The sequence below is a fragment of the Pelobates fuscus genome, chromosome 6, assembly GCF_036172605.1.
Source record: "Pelobates fuscus isolate aPelFus1 chromosome 6, aPelFus1.pri, whole genome shotgun sequence".
In the NCBI taxonomy this organism is placed as follows: domain Eukaryota; kingdom Metazoa; phylum Chordata; class Amphibia; order Anura; family Pelobatidae; genus Pelobates; species Pelobates fuscus.
Window position 1 is genome coordinate 249,414,847 of NC_086322.1, and position 17,691 is coordinate 249,432,537.

The 17,691-nt window shown below is 43.2% G+C and overlaps 1 protein-coding gene across 1 annotated transcript in view; it reads left to right on the plus strand.

The window, feature by feature from the left end:
- AOC3 (amine oxidase copper containing 3) overlaps window positions 1-17,691 on the plus strand; it is an 89,035-nt gene that overhangs the window by 45,971 nt on the left and 25,373 nt on the right. Inside the window, exon 3 of the mRNA XM_063458918.1 lies at window positions 6,198-6,327. Within this exon, the coding sequence (XP_063314988.1) occupies window positions 6,198-6,327 (130 nt within the window). The remainder of the gene's footprint in view (window positions 1-6,197; window positions 6,328-17,691) is intronic.

Below are 17,691 nucleotides of genomic sequence, written 5' to 3' on the forward strand. Positions count from 1 at the left end.
TAATTAACTTTACTTTATGTTTACAAAACATCCTTTCAGAACATTTCTTTCTCATTCTCTTCAATTAATTGAAGGAAACATTATTTAACCATTTATTAAGGTGGCAGCTGTCTTAACGTACATGGTTGTTCAAAGCAACGTTTTTATGTTATACAAAATGTTTTTTTGTATGTAAAATATTTATTTGTTAAATAAATACTAAGATCTAAAAAAATCTATTTTGTTTTTGCTATAGCTGGTAGTTAGATGTATGCTCTTATTTATAAGTTGGAAGAAAGTAAAAGCAATTTCCACACAATAAAAATATCATCAATAAATAGCTAGTAGGACACTAGGGCCTTTCCAAATTATTAAACATTATCAGTAAGTAACTAAGGCTTCATTTTAATATTGTTGGATACTCTTTCCAAACAAATTGATAGTTTTGGATATATTAAATATTATAAAATAGTAAAAAAAATATATATATATTGTTTTTTTTAACACGTTTGATATTTTAATATTTAAAAAAAACTATATTTTAAAAGTTTATTTAAAAATATTAAACCATTTGCAAAACTTATCCGACAATATTAAATCAATGTAAGAAAAACTTTCAAATTTTCAGTTATCTCAAACTCCCTCAAGGCAGAGTATTAAAAAAGGGAATCACCAAAGAATAATAAAAACTTCAGGCTTAACTGGTGTTTCCACCTTCTAAGCCTTCCGTTTTTAAGAGTGCAGCGCTATATTGTATGTGAGGTAAGTGTGTTTTTCCAAATAGTTCAAAAACACTTACCCTCTACATTTTTTTTCACAGTGTAATATACATATAAAAGAAACAGAAAAAATATATACCGATAATTGTGCAGTATATTGAATTATATGGTAAGAAGTTGAGTGAGTAGCAAATGTATCTAAACTCACATTTTTTAGAGTCTTTTCAAGTTTTCAGGCTCTAAACTTCCAAACGTCTGTGTCTTTTTGGGTAGATCACACGACCCCTCTCTCCAAGGAAAAGTGTGTATGTTCCTCTCCACAACGTATGTAAAAGACACAGATATTTCAAACTAAGTGTAGCATCTTAGATAGTGATTGTATTCATATGAATACAATTAAAATGCTCACCTTGTTTAGAACATTTTGATAACTGTCTCTAAATAAGTAAATCTAGTGTCAATTTGTGGGGTGACACTACCCCTTCCCTGGAATCACTTGTGCTGGATACAGTGGATTGGATAAAATGAGAACATTTATTGCAGAATATATATATATATATATATATATATATATATATGTAAAAATACTATAAAAATATATTTTCTAGAAAATAACAAACAAATATATAAAAACAATACAATGCAAATATTTGTGGTCCAAAATTGTAAGTCCACTTAGAGCTAAGTGGACTTACAATTTTGGACCACAAATATTTGCATTGTATTGTTTTTATATATTTGTTTGTTATTTTCTAGAGCTAAGTGAGAAAGACCCGAATGGGTCTATTTTTTGACGTTATACCTATTTTTCACGTATTAAGTCCTTATTATTATTATTATTATTATTGCCATTTATATAGCGCCAACAGATTCCGTAGCGCTTTACAATATTATGAGAGGGGGATTTAACTATAAATAGGACAATTACAAATAAACTTACAGGAACAGTAGGTTGAAGAGGACCCTGCTCAAACGAGCTTACATTCTATAGGAGGTGGGGTGTAAAACACATTAGGACAGGAATTTACAATCAAATAAGGTGGGCTGCCCTTTAGGAGAGGGCAAGAGACAGGTATGTGAGGTAAGGGTTAGTCTTGGAGGCCATAAGCTTTCCTAAAGAGATGGGTTTTAAGGCACTTCTTAAAAGATGCAAGACTAGGGGAGAGTCTGATGGCGGTAGGCAGGCTATTCCATAGGAAGGGAGCCGCCCGCGAGAAGTCCTGCAAGCGCGAGTTGGCCGTACGAGTGCGGACAACGGACAGGAGGTGGTCACGGGCAGAACGGAGAGACCGAGAAGGGATATACCTATGGATCTGTGAGGAGATATAAGAGGGGCTAGAGTTGTTCAGTGCTTTATAGGTGTGAGTTAGTACCTTGAATTGACTCCTATAGCATACAGGAAGCCAATGTAAGGACTGGCAGAGGGGTGAGGTGTGAGAGAAACGACTAGAGAGGAAAATCAATCTAGCAGCAGCATTCATTCCTTGGAGTGCATCTCTTCATTCCTGTTTATATATCTTCAACGTGGGATTGCACCCAGGCAAAATTGAATCATACATATGAAAGGGTGAGTGCCAGGAAACATTTTTGTGTATATATATATATATAAAAGAATTGTGGTGCTTGCACTCCTGGAGTATGGATTTAAATGCCTGGTGCTGGTCAGGCACAAAGTATAGAAAAGCTGGAAGTGACCGCACTCAAAGGACTTAATGAAGGTTATGTATATACCCTTCATTAAGTCCTTTGAGTGCGGTCACTTCCAGTTTATATATATATATATAAAATATAAAACAATATAAAAATATTTCAAAAGTTTTTATAATCGAAATCCAAGGCACGTACGTCTGACACTCTCTTGCAAGAGATGAGGCAGAAAAGGGTAACCAATTTGGATGACAATTCACGCAAGGAAATATCCACATTAGGAGTCCAAGAACCAAACAGTGATAAAACGACAGATGCCCCAAGTAGAGGAATAGCGAGGCCTGGGCGGACGAGAGAGACAGGAGCCACACAGTAGGTGACACTCCAAGGGATCTTGGCCCGCCGGACAACCATTGAACCTTTGATAGGCCGATGAGATGGCAGACCTAGACAGATTAATCTTCAAATACACCCGGCCATCCTCAAAAAAGGATGTTAGAAACTGACGAATTGCAGTCACAGGGACCTAAATGGAATCCATGTCCCTAGTCAGGCACCAGCCAGCCCAAGCTCGCCAAGCTGACCAATATGATCGTAGAGTTCCGGGAGCCCATGTGTCTGCCAGCAGGCAATGAGTTGCATCCAAAACTTCATGGACTTCTAAGGGTCCCTTGAAATCCGCCAAGTCATTAGGAAGAGCAGGTGACAACCACCTAGGAGGAGCAGGTGACAACGCTTGGACGGGTCATGAAAGAGATCTGGGCAGGGCAGTAACAGCCTAGAGTAGTCCACCGCCATCTCCAGAAGTTGTGGGAACCACAACTGAGTTCCCCACAATGGGGCTAATAGGACCAACCTGGCCCACTGGCGGTGGACCTGCAGGAGAGCCTGGGGGAGAGATCTGTGCTAGTCCTGCAGAGAAGTCCACGACTTCTGCTGCCAGATCCAGTCGCCAGCTGAAAAAGCACGGCAGCTGGGCATTGAGCTGTGACACAAACAGTTTGATAGCAAAAGGGCCCCAAAGTGATAAGATAGTGGAAAACACCCTGACATCTAATCTCCATTTGCTGCTGTCAGATACATAGTGCAACTCCAGTCCGCTTGGCCACTGTGTACCACCCATGTGGTTGGAGTATCGCATTACCGATACATTGTCCATACAGAGGGGAATGTAAGCACAGGCAGTCCTCTTCGCAAAACTCCAAACTGCAAAGGAGCCTGATAGAAGTTCCAGGGCATTGATGTGAAGCTTGATTCAGTCTCTAATCAATGACCTCCCGTTGTCAAACCCTCGCAGTGGGCACCCCAGCCGTGGAGGCTCATGTCTGAATCTATGGTGAACTCTGATTGTGACCCATAAGATGGCCCTTCCTTGATCCACCAACTTAGTTTGTCCCTCGTTTTGTCATCCTGGGAGACCAGGTCCGTATAGGATGCAACCTCGCTGAGATAAGTGATGTTTAACTGCTGAAGAGCTCAGTAGTGCAGCATACCGGAAACACTGCTTGAATTGCAGATGCTAACAGTCCAATGATCCTTGCCAAGTTATCTAGCGTGATACGTGGGCGGATCAGTGCCCGACATAGTTCCTTGCGGATTGTCCGGATCTTGGACGATGGCAGGCTCAACGAGTCCTTCTCAGAATCTTTGAGAAACTTAAAAAACTCCATGCGCATGTAAGGGAACCCACAGGACTTCTTCCAGTTTATGAGGAACCCCAGATGGGACAGTAGATCCACGGTCCACTGCAAGTTTTGTAGGAGGAAGGAGCGATTCTGGGCCATGCTTTGACTGCATAGCCAGACCATCACAGGACACCGCAGCTTGGTGAAGCACCAAAACACTGAAGAGAGACCAAAAGGAAGACATGTGAAGTGCCATACACAGTTTCTCCAACGTAACCAAAGAAGATCCCGTGACGCTCACTCACCGGAATCGTTAGGTATGCATCCTTCCAATCCAGCTCCGCCAACCAATACATGTGTAGAAGTCCCTTAGGAGGTGAATGTCCTCCATCTTGAAAAGGCGGTAGCAAATTGATCATGGGGTGCATCTGGCCACCTTTATTCTCTATGAGGAAAATTTTGCAGAGAGGTTCAGTGGAACCAGTTCTATTGCTTCCTTGATGAGGAGGGCCCATCATTCCTCATCGATACACCTACTATCTGGAAGGGAAAAACAGATCAATGGGGGAATTGTCGAGGGGGCGGTATGTGGCGAAGCACCCCAACCAGTTCTATTTTGAAGCTTCAAACCGTGTCGAGAACCCATGCATTGGAGGTTATGGCAACCCAACCAAAAAAAAATTACAGAGATCAAATAGCTTAGCTTAGATATCCAATTGTTTGTCCTGGCATGATCTAAGTGCCAAATCCAGACCCTTATGTGGGTTCCACCCAAATTTGGGCAACAATTGGGTCATATTTGGGTCTATTTCTGGGGTCTCACACACCTTTTTAGGCACCACAGGCCTAGGGCATTCAGCCCTAAGTTTACACAAGGCCGCCTTATAAGTGGACGCAGCACCCAGGTTTCCAGGTAGGGGGCATATGGTCTGCTGGGAGCCACTCAGCAGACCAAGGTGATGGAAATCCTCCAGGTCGAACAAGGGATCACCAATCGGATCAAAGAGGGCAGCTTGGCATCCAGAGGAGGATCAGCCCATTGGTCACCTCCAGTTGTCCCTACTGGAACTGAGGTAAAGCACATACCACTGGAATCTTTTCCAGAGTCACTACAGGACTCCACACTAGCTTCCTTGCTAGACCCAATTTCTGAGTCGGAATCGCTCTCTTTCTTGTGCGGAAAGGCTCTTAAGTAGGGCCTGGCATCCCCCAATTGTAACGGATATCCATCTCCCTAGGGGTAGGGGGGTATACAGATACCTTATGTCTTGATAGAATGCGACCCACAGTAGCCAACAAAATATATAGCTATAAGCAAAGGCACTAAGACCTAAGCAGTAGCTAGTAGAGACTAGCAAGAGTTTATCACCCAAACTAAATTCACAAGGGAAAGGAAAGGAGGGAGCTCACTAGGGCCCAGACCAGCAGCAGAGACACAAGGCAGGAAGAGGCAGAGGCCAAAGACAATAATGGAAAGGAGATAACCTTTGAACTTGTGAGAATCACTGTGATTTCTATGCAGTTTCTAAGCTTAGTTGGTAATGTTCTTTTTTTTAATCAATGTATTGTGAGTGCCACTTGCAATCTCTTTTTATATTTATGTGGGAATGACGCAGTTCAGATAGTTAGGTGGTGGAATACCTACCAATAAGGGTAGGCAGATTTGGTTCTGATGCCTTTATCACTATTTTGGGTTAAGTGTTTCATGCACTATGCCTAAACCGGTCAACCCTGAAAGTATGATTGGTGTGACAGGTCATTATTTTTCATATTGGCCTGTCACATCAATCATACTTCCAGTATGTTTTTCAATAATTTGTCCTTTTTAAAAATGTATCTGTTATTAATTAGAAACATCAACCAACATACTTCTGCCAAAACTCTACTGCCAACATACTTTGCTACAACTTGACACGGGAAGGCAGAAAATGGGAAAAGAGATTCCTTACACTGCATTACTAAGAACAGATAGAGATATTCACTACTGAAAATGGTCAGATACTGCAAAAGTGAGGCTGGATAAAATGAAAAGATGGGGTATTTTACGTTTTGAGCTATTTTAGCCTACTATAGGCATTACGTCAAGCATTCCAAGTACTATATAGCTTTCCCTTTTTATACTAGTGCAGTACTATATGTTTGAGCTCTGTGTAGTGGGTTACACTCTTTACCTTTAAAGTTTCATATTGCAAATGTAACATCATTGTTTTCATTCATTTTTCACAAGATACAAGCTTGCAGTTACAAAGCATAAAGAAGAGGAACAAGACAGCAGCTCCATTTACAATCAAAATGACCCATGGAGTCCAAGTGTGAAGTTTTCTGATTTTTTAGATAATGAAGATATACAACAGCAGGTGAGTGACTTATCTTATTCCTCTGTGTTTAAGTGAATAGGTATTGAGTTTGTAATGAATTAAAGGGACACTATAGTCACCTGAACAACTTTTGCTTAATGAAGCAGTTTTGGTGTATAGAACATGCCCCTGCAGCCTCACTGCTAAATCCTCTGCCATTTAGGAGTTAAATCCCTTTGTTTATGAACCCTAGTCACACCTCCCTGCATGTGACTTGCACAGCCTTCCATAAACACTTCCTGTAAAGAGAGCCCTATTTAGGATTTCCTTATTGCAAGTTCTGTTTAATTAAGATTTTCTTGTTTGAAAGTGAAACCAGTTTTTTTTTTTCATGCAGGCTCTGTCAATCATAGCCAGGGGAGGTGTGGCTAGGGCTGCATGAACAGAAACAAAGTGATTTAACTCCTAAATGACAGTGAATTGAGCAGTAAAATTGCAGGGGAATGATCTATACACTAAAAATGCTTTATTTAGCTAAAGTAATTTAGGTGACTATAGTGTTCATTTAACTCCTTAAAGGATTACTCCTATCTTTTGTAAATAATTTTTTTTAAAATATTGGCTGCTTTCAACCCCCCCTTTTAAGGTCATGGCAGCTGATGTGTTGCTCAATCAAAGGTTTCTCATAAAGCACATGTGCACACTCTGAGCTGATAAAAGAGTGACATTTCAGACTCAACAGGCCTCAGTAAGCATGTTCAATTTTAAAATTAATGACAGTACAATTAGAAAAAGACTAAACAAGTATGGTTTGTTTGGAAGGGTTGCCAGGAGAAAGGGTTGCCAGGAGAAAGAACACAGCAAAGTTGCATCTGAACAAACCCCTTCTGGAACAATGCCCTATTGACAGACGAGACAAAAGTGGAGATTTTTTTGGCCGTAATGCACAGTTACACGTTTTTTGAAAACAAAAAACAGCATATCAGCACGAATACCTCATACCAACTGTCAAGCACGGTGCTGTAAGGGTGATGATTTGGGCTTGTTCTGCAATCACAGAACCTGGGAATCTTGCAGTCATTGAGTCGACCATGAACTCCTCCGTATAGCAAAGTATTCTAGAGTCAAACAGAAGCCATCTGCCCCAACACGCGACACTCATGTCAGACGCAATGTTGCACTACTAGCACTCCCCTCCCCTTCCCCCCCACGCATACGTAAGGGAGGGAGGGGGAAGGGGTGATGAATGCGCTACCCCTGCCCCCCCTTCCCCCTTGTAGCTCCCAGACCCCTCCAAGCCAAGCCCACAACGCAAATACGCGAGTGCCCACTGAATACGCAAACCAACACAACCTCCCGGAGGCACCAATCTGCCGAACAGCAAAACCATCTGACTTAATAAGCACCGCTCGATCGGACACGCGGGAGACAATATCAGTTACACAAGAGTGCAGCCGGGGGACCGACACTAATAACCAGACACAGACAACAGTGGTGGACAACCAGAACCCTCCTCCCCACCCCCACCAGTAACACACAACATGTTACAATCAGCCACTGTTTTTTTATTTACAAGGCACAAGAAGAACAAGCAACATTGTGAGACATAAGACCTCCCAGTCGCTGTACGACAAACCCCAACACAAACAAAGGGTTTGCTCCACCTTGATTTCTTCTCAGTAACCCCTCCTCCCAAGCCGGGAATCTGAAAATAACATGTAACAGAAGAGTATATTCCTCTGCCCCACTCCCGTGTTATGTAACCCCATCTCACCGATTCCTGTACTCTACCTCCATGTTAGGGGAGAAACTGCAGCACAGCTGTCTCACAGAGCACACACTGCACCTATTCACACTCAACCTCACAAGCACCCTTGGTATACTTCATCGGTTAAACTAACTGCACCAAGGTAATGTGCAGTCTGCGCAAGTGATCAACATCCCGTGCTTTTTCCTTTTAATATCAATGTGACTGTATTTTCCCCAACATGTACCCACCTCCCTCTCTTTATTCTGTATCCCCCGTTTTCACTAAACCAAACAATGCAAATCTATAAATAAAGAATTTATAAAGAAAAAAAAAACTGAAGCCATCTGTCTGACAGCTAAAGCTTGGCCGAAATTGGGTCATGCAACAGGACAATAATCCCAAGCACACAAGCCAACCTGCAACATAATTGCTGAAAAATAAATTAATTAAGGTGTTGCAATGACCCAGTCAAAGTCCAGACCTTAACCCGATGGAAATGCTGTGGTGGGACCTTAACTGAGCTGTGCATAAACAAATGCCAGTAAGCCTCAATAAACTGAAGCAATGTTGTAAAGAAGAGTGGGACAAAATTCCTCTACAGTGATGTGAGAGACTGATAAAGTCATATATAAAGCCATTACTTCAAGTCATGAGGTGTACTTATTTTTTTCACATATAGCTTCTCCATTTTGGCTTTATTTTTATATATTTTTTAAAAATTTATAATTCTTTATTTGAATTTTTTAAAGACTTTTCAAATTATTAACAATTTGAAATTACAAATTTGATAGTAAAACATTTTATACAAAGTTATAGCCGTCTTATCTTATTCAAATATCTATTTAAACATATCTCATACATTCATACCACATTCATATGGACACAGGGAGAACAGATCTGAGTTTCCATTATCTTAACTAACTTAGGGGGAAGATTTCCGAAGTGACCAAATCTTTGAGTAGGAGTCTAACTGGTTAAATAATAAATAGTAACCTTTCTTCATTCTAAACAGATAGTTGATTTGATTCTTTATATTGTACAACTCTGGTTTTACCACACTGTTTCAAATACTTTGCTAAGCTAATTTTAAAGGTCATCAGTAGTTGAATAAAAAGCTTAAGAAGTGGTTTGTTCCACTCTGGTAGGTCAATATGAAGGAGGAGGAGCTGGGGGGTCAAGTTCACCGGTCGAGCAAAAACCTTCTCCAAAAGTATAGTAAAATTTAATTTGAGGTTATCTAGTTCTCTACATTCCAACTAAATGTGGTAATAGGTTCCTCTGCTGTTACCGCATCTACAACATTGATCGGAGTGTTGATTTTGTTTAATTTAGTTGGAACCAAATACCACCTATTTTATACAATGTATATTTTTCTTCACTAACTTTATACTTTGTTTCCGTTTTTGATTTCTAAAGGTCTTGTTTATATCAGATTCCCATTTAAACAGTGGGGTTTCTTAAATGAAATTTTCCAAACATCGCATAAATTCTATAGAATGCGATACCCTCTTGAGTATCTAAGAATTGAGTGGTTTTGTTTTGTTCAATTACCTGTTTGGTAGACAGGTAATTTTTTATTCTAAGAAATGTAAATAATCCTTTTGAAGGTAAAGAATATAATGTTTGTAACTGTTGAAATGGTGATATTTTCCCATTTATTACCATGTCTGATAATCTGTGATCCCACAGCTCCTCCACTTCTCCAAGATAATGTCGGAGATATTAACTTCCAAAAGTTCAAGCAAGGAAGACATTGCTATAGCATTTAATTGGTTCATTTTTTTCCTTATATTAATAGCTATCAACATATTTTTTACAATTGGGTTTGAAGTGATCTTATCCAAGCATTTTCTAGTATCTAACCAGAAATAATCATAAAGGTTGACTGTCTGAGAATCCTGAATCTCCATTTCCTTCCATACATTATTTGAGTGGTTTGAGCCATCCCATGCTAAAAAATGTGCCACCATACAGGCTTCATGTAAGTCATGGACATCAGGAAAGGACAATCCTCAATTGAAATCCTGTAATAAAGGGCAGGAAGGTCAGAGGCCAGCGGCGCTCTGTCCTGATGCCAGCGCTTCTGCTGGGGTAGCCTGTAGGGAATCAGACTCTGGACAAGAGGATAGTGGAGGACAGAGGCCAACTGCGCTCTGCCCAGATGCCAGCTCTTCCGCTTAGATGGGGTCAGCGAGCACTACCCCGAGGACCTGGTTGCAGATCTGCTGTGGAGAGGAGGGTTCGCTTACCTTCTCCTCCTGGCATTCCTGCAGGGTTGGTTGGGGATCGGGACCTGCCGTGGAGCTTCCCTGTAGGTCTGGTGCAGAGACCGCGGCCCCATCTGCACCATCGGGGTTAGGGGTGCTGTCACCCTGTGGTTGGGGAGAGGGACCAGCTGTCTCCTCTCCCTGCAAAATACACTGCCGCTGGGGAGAGAGACCGGTTGTCTCCTCTCCCTGCAAGGTACACTGCTGCTGGGGAAGGGGGACGATGCTTTCCTCTCCCTGCAAGGTACCTGCCGCTGGGGAGGTAGGACAATGCTCTCCTCTCCCTGCAAAACATGCTGCCGCTGGGGAGCAGGACCGACTGTCAATACTCCCTGTACCTCCAGCTGCCATTGGGGATCTGGGCCGACCGCCCAGCTTCCCTATAGGGCTGTTGGAGAGACCTCGGTCCCATCTCCACCTGCCAGCTGGGGGTCTCCCAGGACCAGTCTATGATGTCTTCCCAGCTGAAGGGCTTTAGACCTGGATCTGCCACTCTGCTCTCCTGCAGGGTATTCTCAATTGAACGGAGCAGATGTCGGTAGTCCTGCTACAGCTCCCACTCCAGTGTCTTAGAAATACCATGTCTGATCTCACCTCGTTGAGGTCAGCCCAATCTTGCATACCCTCCCTGAAGTCGTAGATGTCACAAAATCAGGTCTTAGTAGTGCTCCCGAACTCTGGTTCTGTGAAAGCCTCTCACAACAGGCCAGGACCATCGTAATCATACCCCTCCGGGTTGTCGTGCTCCGCCGTCCAGGGGTATGCCGCTCTGTATACCACCAGAGTGCCTTGTAGGCATCCTCCAGCCACAGCTCCTGCCATATCCGGAGCTCGAGCTCCTTCCCCCACTCCTCCAGGGGCTGCTCTCCCAGGAGGGGCATCTGCAGGGCCAGCCGCGTCTGCAATCGCTGCTCCTCGTTGGGGAGTTTCTCGCCCCACCGACGCTGTACGCCCTGCAGGGCTTCATAGAAACATAGAATGTGACGGCAAATAAGAACCATTCAGCCCATCTAGTCTGCCCAATTTTCTAAATACTTTCATTAGTCCCTGGCCTTATCTTATAATTAGGATAGCCTTATGCCTATCCCACACATGCTTAAACTCCTTTACTGTGTTCATACCAGATGCCTTTCAGGACTGCATCCCGCTTGTCCATGTCCTCCTCCTCCTTGTATAGGAACGCTGTTCGGGGACACGCTGGTTCCATACTGCTGTAGCCAGGGATGCTGTACGGGGACAAGCGTTGCCCTACTTTGTAACTCCACAAAACGGTGTCTCTGAGCTGCTTCTCCTCGCACTAGGATGCCATCCCACTGCTGCCACCACTGTAACGGATCACCTGGCACCCCGACTGGGTACCTCCATTGATGGATGCTCCTAGAACTTCCCGAGGGCTCTGAGCGCTCCACTTGACACCATAAGCACTGCAGACCCCATGAACCACCGCAGCTTGGTTGGGGTCTCGCCGTCTCCTACCCACCCTGGATCTACGATAAGGCTCCAGGGGGTGAACCTCTCTTCCTTCAGAGAGCAAAGCAGGAACAAGCTCTTAAAAGAGCTTAGTGATTATAGCCAGGGAAGTATACAGCGTATAGCGATCTGGCACTTTCAGGGTTAAACAGGAAACCCTTAAATTATTCACAGCTGCAGCGGGCGGCGTCTTTAATGATACAGACCCAGCTGCTGAGAGAGGAGAGGTCACCTCCGGTAAGTGTTTAGCTGTATTCCCCTTAGTTTGTGGGAATACCGCCGTAGCGATACGTGCCCGTCTAAGGCAAAGGAAAGTTTTTTTTACTGTAAGAACAATCAGGATGTGGAATTCTCTGCCTGAAGAAGTGGTTTTATCAGAGTCCATACAGATGTTCAAACAGCTACTAGATGCATACTTGCAAAGACAGAATATTCAAGGATATAATCTTTCAATGTAGGGTAATAACTGCTTGATTCAAGGATAAATCTGACTGCCATTCTGGGGTCAATAAGGAATTTTTTGTCCTAGCTTGTTGCAAAATTGTGCTTCAAACTGGGGTTTTTTTTTTTTTTTTTTTTCTCTTTTGGATCAACAGCAAAAAACAGGTGTGAGGAAGGCTGAACTTGATGGACGCAAGTCTCTTTTCAGCTATCTAACTATGTAACTATGTAACTATGTAACTATGTAACTTATGCTGCCCTCTGACTGGAGCAGCGCCAGTGTGACAGTACCCCCTCCCCAAAAACCACCCACCGGGCAGGAATGGGCCGGCTTATCGGGAAACCGGGCAAGAAATGCACGCAGCAAGTGAGCAGCATGAACGTCGGGGGCAGGAACCCACGGGCGCTCCTCCGGACCATAACCCTTCCAATGGATTAAATACTGCAACACACCCCGCGACCATCTGGAGTCTACAATCGCCTTGATCTCATACTTCTCCTGGCCATGAGCTGACACAGGCAAAGGACGGAATGAGCGCCTAGGGTAGCGATTGCACAACATAGGTTTAAGCAGGGATACATGAAACACATTGGGGATACGCAATGGCCTGAGGTAGCGCCAAAGCATAAGACACCGGATACATTTTCCTGGAGATCACTTATGGGCCGATGAACCTGGTCGGAACTTTCAATCGGATGTTGCGAGTGGAAAGCCAGATCTTATCTCCAACAACATAATTAGGTGCCATAGAGCGTTTGTCAGCATAGACCTTATGACGAGAGGAGGCAAAAGACAAAGCACGCTGCACATGCTTCCACCTCTCTTGAAGATTGTGTAGGTGGCAATCAAGTGCAGGTAAACCAGTCTCATGAAACTGTGAGGGTACAACAAGAGGATGTCTACCACTAGTGATGTAAAAAGGACTATGTTGGGAAGAATCATGAGCAGCGTTGTTATGCGCAAATTCAACATAAGACAAGAGATCGTACCAATTGTCATGATTGTGTGATATGAAACATCTCAAAAATATAGATTTTTTTTTACTGTTCCTCCCTTTTCCCCCTCTATTTGAGCTTTGATAATATTTAGTGGCGGCTCCTCTATCCTCAATCATCCATTTTTCCATTAATCATCTTTTTTTGGTGCTATGGATGAAACGAATAGCAAAAAAAAAAATCACAAAAAAAAACTTAGGACATGCTCTCCTTGGTTGGATGGATAACATACCCCCAGTCTCTGTATGATATTGCAGGATGGATGGATGGTATATCCTCAGTCTGTGATATCCCTGGCCAGGTGGATTATATTTACCCAGTCTCTATGTGATATTCCTGGATGACATGTTACGTACCTTTGTGACTAACTGTACCCTTCTTCATTTCCCACAGGGAAAATTGGGCTTACAAATTTCAGAAAGTAACATCATTTTCAGATAGAATTTGGATTGTCTGAATCAATGTGCTGCATGTATGCAAAATGTATGATGCATGTATACAGAATGTATATGCTGCATGCATATAGAGTGTATGTACTGCATGTACACAGAATATATATCCTGCAAGTATGTAGAATTTATATGCTCCCAGGTGGGCAAGCAAGGGGGCTGGGACAAAGAGATTGAAAGGATGGCGGAGACCAAGCTCGGTGGGCTGCAATGGCCATGGGCCGAGGCCGGCAGGAAAGTTTAAGAGATGTTTAACCTGTGGCAACCTGTGGCAAAAAAACAGTGCTCACGAGAGGGAGAGAGACATGATCTGTACCCTGTGGGGTACAGACTAAATTACCTGCTGGCCGGGACACCAGGGATCTGTGTGCGGCGTGGCCCCTCACACCGGACCACCATGTATATGCATGCTCCCTATCCCCCCTGCAAAGTTATAAAAGGGAGTAAATGGTATTTTTTTAATTACTTTTTTAAAACAAATTATTCAATTTTTAATTTAAGCCCATACCCAACCACTATATAGACACACCCTCACATACACACACAAACACTGCACCCCTGTACTAACACACAAACATACTGCTCCCCTGCACGAACACACAAACATACTACTTCCCTGCACTAACACACAAACACACTACACACACTGCACCCCTGCGCTAACACACAAACATACTGCTCCCCTGCACTAACACACACACACACTACACTCACTATACCCCTGTACTAACACACACACATACTGATCCACTGCACTAACACACACACAAACACACTACACCCCCTGCACTAACACACAAACATACTGCTCCCTTGCTCTGACACACAAACACACTACACACACTGCACCCCTTGTGCTAACACACAAACATACTGCTCCCCTACACTAACAAACAAACACACTACACACTGCACCCCCTGCACTAACACACACACATACTGCTCTGCTGCACTAACACACAAACACACTGCACCCCCTGTACTAACACACAAACATACTGCACCCCTGCACTAAATCACAAACACACTACACACACTGCACCCCCTGTACTAACACACAAACATACTACACACACTCTATACCCCTATATGCACATTACACCTCCTGCACTTACACACAAACACACTGCACAGACGCTATACCCCTCTATAAATACTACACACACTCTATATCCCTGTATGCACATTACACCCCCTGCACTCACACCACACACACTACACACACTCTATCCCACTTATATACACACTATACCCCCGACACTCACATACACACAGTAAACAAATATGAATAATGAATGCAGTGTGTTTGTAGTGAGTACAGAGTGTGTATAATGAATGTAGTGTGCTTGTAGTGAATGCAGAGTATGAATAATGAATGTAGTGTGTTTGTAGTGAGTGCAGAGTGTGTATAATGAATGTAGTGTGTCTGTAGTGAGTGCAGTGTGTATAATAAATGTAGTGTGTTTGTAGTGATGGCAGAGTGTGTATAGTCAATGTAGTGTGTTTGTAGTGAGTGTCGAGTGTGTATAGCGAATGTAATGTGTTTGTAGTGAGTGCAGAGTGTCTATAATGAATGTCGTGTGTTTGTAGTGAGTGCAGTGTGTATAATGAATGAAGTGTGTTTGAAGAGAGTGCAGTGTGTATAATAAATGTAGTATGTTTGTAGTGAGTGCAGAATGTGTATAATGAATGTAGTGTGTGTAGTGAGTGCAGTGTGTATAATGAATGTAGTGTGTTTGTAGTGAGTGCAAAGTGTGTATAGTGAATGTAGTGTGTTTGTAGTGAGTGCAGTGTGTATAATGGATGTAGTGTGCTTGTAATGAGTGCAGAGTGTGTATAATGAATGCAGTGTGTTTCTAGTGAGTGCAGTGTGTATAATGAATGTAGTGTGTTTGTAGTGAGTGCAGTGTGTATAATGAATGTAGTGTGTATAATGAATGTAGTGTGTTTGTAGTAAGTGCAGAGTGTGTATAATGAATAAAGTGTGTTTGGAGTGAGTGCAGTGTGTATAATAAATGTAGTATGTTTGTAGTGAGTGCAGAATGTGTATAATGAATGTAGTGTGTGTAGTGAGTGCAGTGTGTATAGCGAATGTAATGTGTTTGTAGTGAGTGCAGAGTGTGTATAATGAATGTTGTGTGTTTGTAGTGAGTGCAGTGTGTATAATGAATGTAGTGTGTTTGTAGTGAGTGCAGTGTGTTTGTAGTGAGTGCAGTGTGTATAATGAATGTAGTGTGCTTGTAGTGAGTGCAGAGTGTGTATAATGAATGTAGTGTTTGTAGTGAATGCAGAGTGTGTATAGTGAATGTAGTGTGTAGTGAGTGCAGAGTGTGTATAATGAATGCAGAGTGTGTATAGTGAATGTAGTGTGTGTAGTGAGTACAGTGTGTATAGTCAATGCAGTGTGTTTGTAGTGAGTGCAATGTGTGTATAATGAATGAGGTGAATGTAGTGTGTTTGTAGTAAGTGCAGATTGTGTATAATGAATGCAGTGTGTGTGCTGGATGAAGTGTGTGTGTGTGCTGGATGAAGTGTGTGTGTGCTGGATGAAGTGTGTGTGTGTGCTGGATGATGCATGTGTGTGTGTGCTGCATGATGTGTGTGTGTGCTGGATGATGTGTGTGTGTGCTGGATGATGTGTGTGTTTTGGATGATGTGTGTGTTGGATTGTGTGTGTGTGCTGGATGATTTGTGTGTGTGTGCTGGATGGTGTGTGTGTGTTGGATTGTGTGTGTTGGATTGTGTGTTTGTGTTGGATGGTGTGTGTGTGCTGGATGTGTGTGTGTGTTGGATTGTCTGTGTGTGTGCTGGATGATTTGTGTGTGTGTGTGTGTGCTGGATGATGATGTGTGTGTGTGCTGGATGGTGTGTGTGTGTTGGATTGTGTGTGTGTGTGTGTGTTGGATTGTGTGTTTGTGTTGGATGGTGTGTGTGTGCTGGATGATGTGTGTGTGTTGGATTGTCTGTGTGTTGGATGATGTGTGTGTGTGTGCTGGATGATGTGTGTGTGTTCGATTGTCTGTGTGTTGGATGATGTGTGTGTGTGTGCTGGATGATGATGTGTGTGTGTTGGAAGATGTGTGTGTGTGTTGGATTGTGTGTGTGTGTGTTGGATTATGTGTGTGTGTGTGTATTGGATTGTGTGTGTGTGTGTGTTGAATTGTGTGTGTGTTGGATTGTGTGTGTGTGTGTTTGTTGGATGTTGTGTGTGTGTGTGTTGGATGTTGTGCGTGTGTTGGATGATGTGTGTGTGTGTTGGATTGTGTGTGTGTGTGTGTGTGTGTGTTGGATGATGTGTGTGTGTGTGTGTGTGTGTGGTGGATGATGTGTGTGTGTTGCATTGTGTGGGTGTTGGATTGTGTGTGTGTTGGATTGTGTGTGTGTGTTGGATGGTGTGTGTGTGTGTGTTGGATTGTGTGTGTGTGTTGGATGATGTGTGTGTGTTGGATGATGTGTGTGTGTTGGATGATGTGTGTGTGTTGGATTGTGTGTGTGTTGGATTGTGTGTGTGTGTGTGTTGGATTGTGTGTGTGTGTGGGGGGATGATGTGTGTTGGATTGTGTGTGTGTGTGTGTTGGATAATGTGTGTGTGTGTGTGTTTGTGTGTGTGTTTGTGTTGGATGATGGAGGGAGCATTTTTTTTTTACTTTATGTGTGTATATTTCTTTATTTTATTCCACCCTCCCTGCTTCTTACCTTGTTAGGGAGGGGGGAGATCACCTGGTGGTCCGGTGGAGGGAGGCAGCCGCTGCACACAGGAGCCATCACACGCTGTGTTCCCTCTCCAGCTCTAACTCTCACGAGACTCACCTGTGCGGAGCGTTGCCATGGAAACCCGTGGCAACGCTCTGACAGCCGCGGGTCTTGCGAGAGTTAGAGCTGGAGAGGGAACACAGCGTGTGGTGGCCCCTGTGTGCAGGGAGCCGGGCAGGTCCTGCAGGAACACTAGTGGGAACGGCGTTCCTGCTTTGGAAAAAGTGCAGGAACGCCGTTCCCATGTGTTCCTGCAGGACTCGAGCCCTGCCTATAAACACACACATTACGCCCCTGC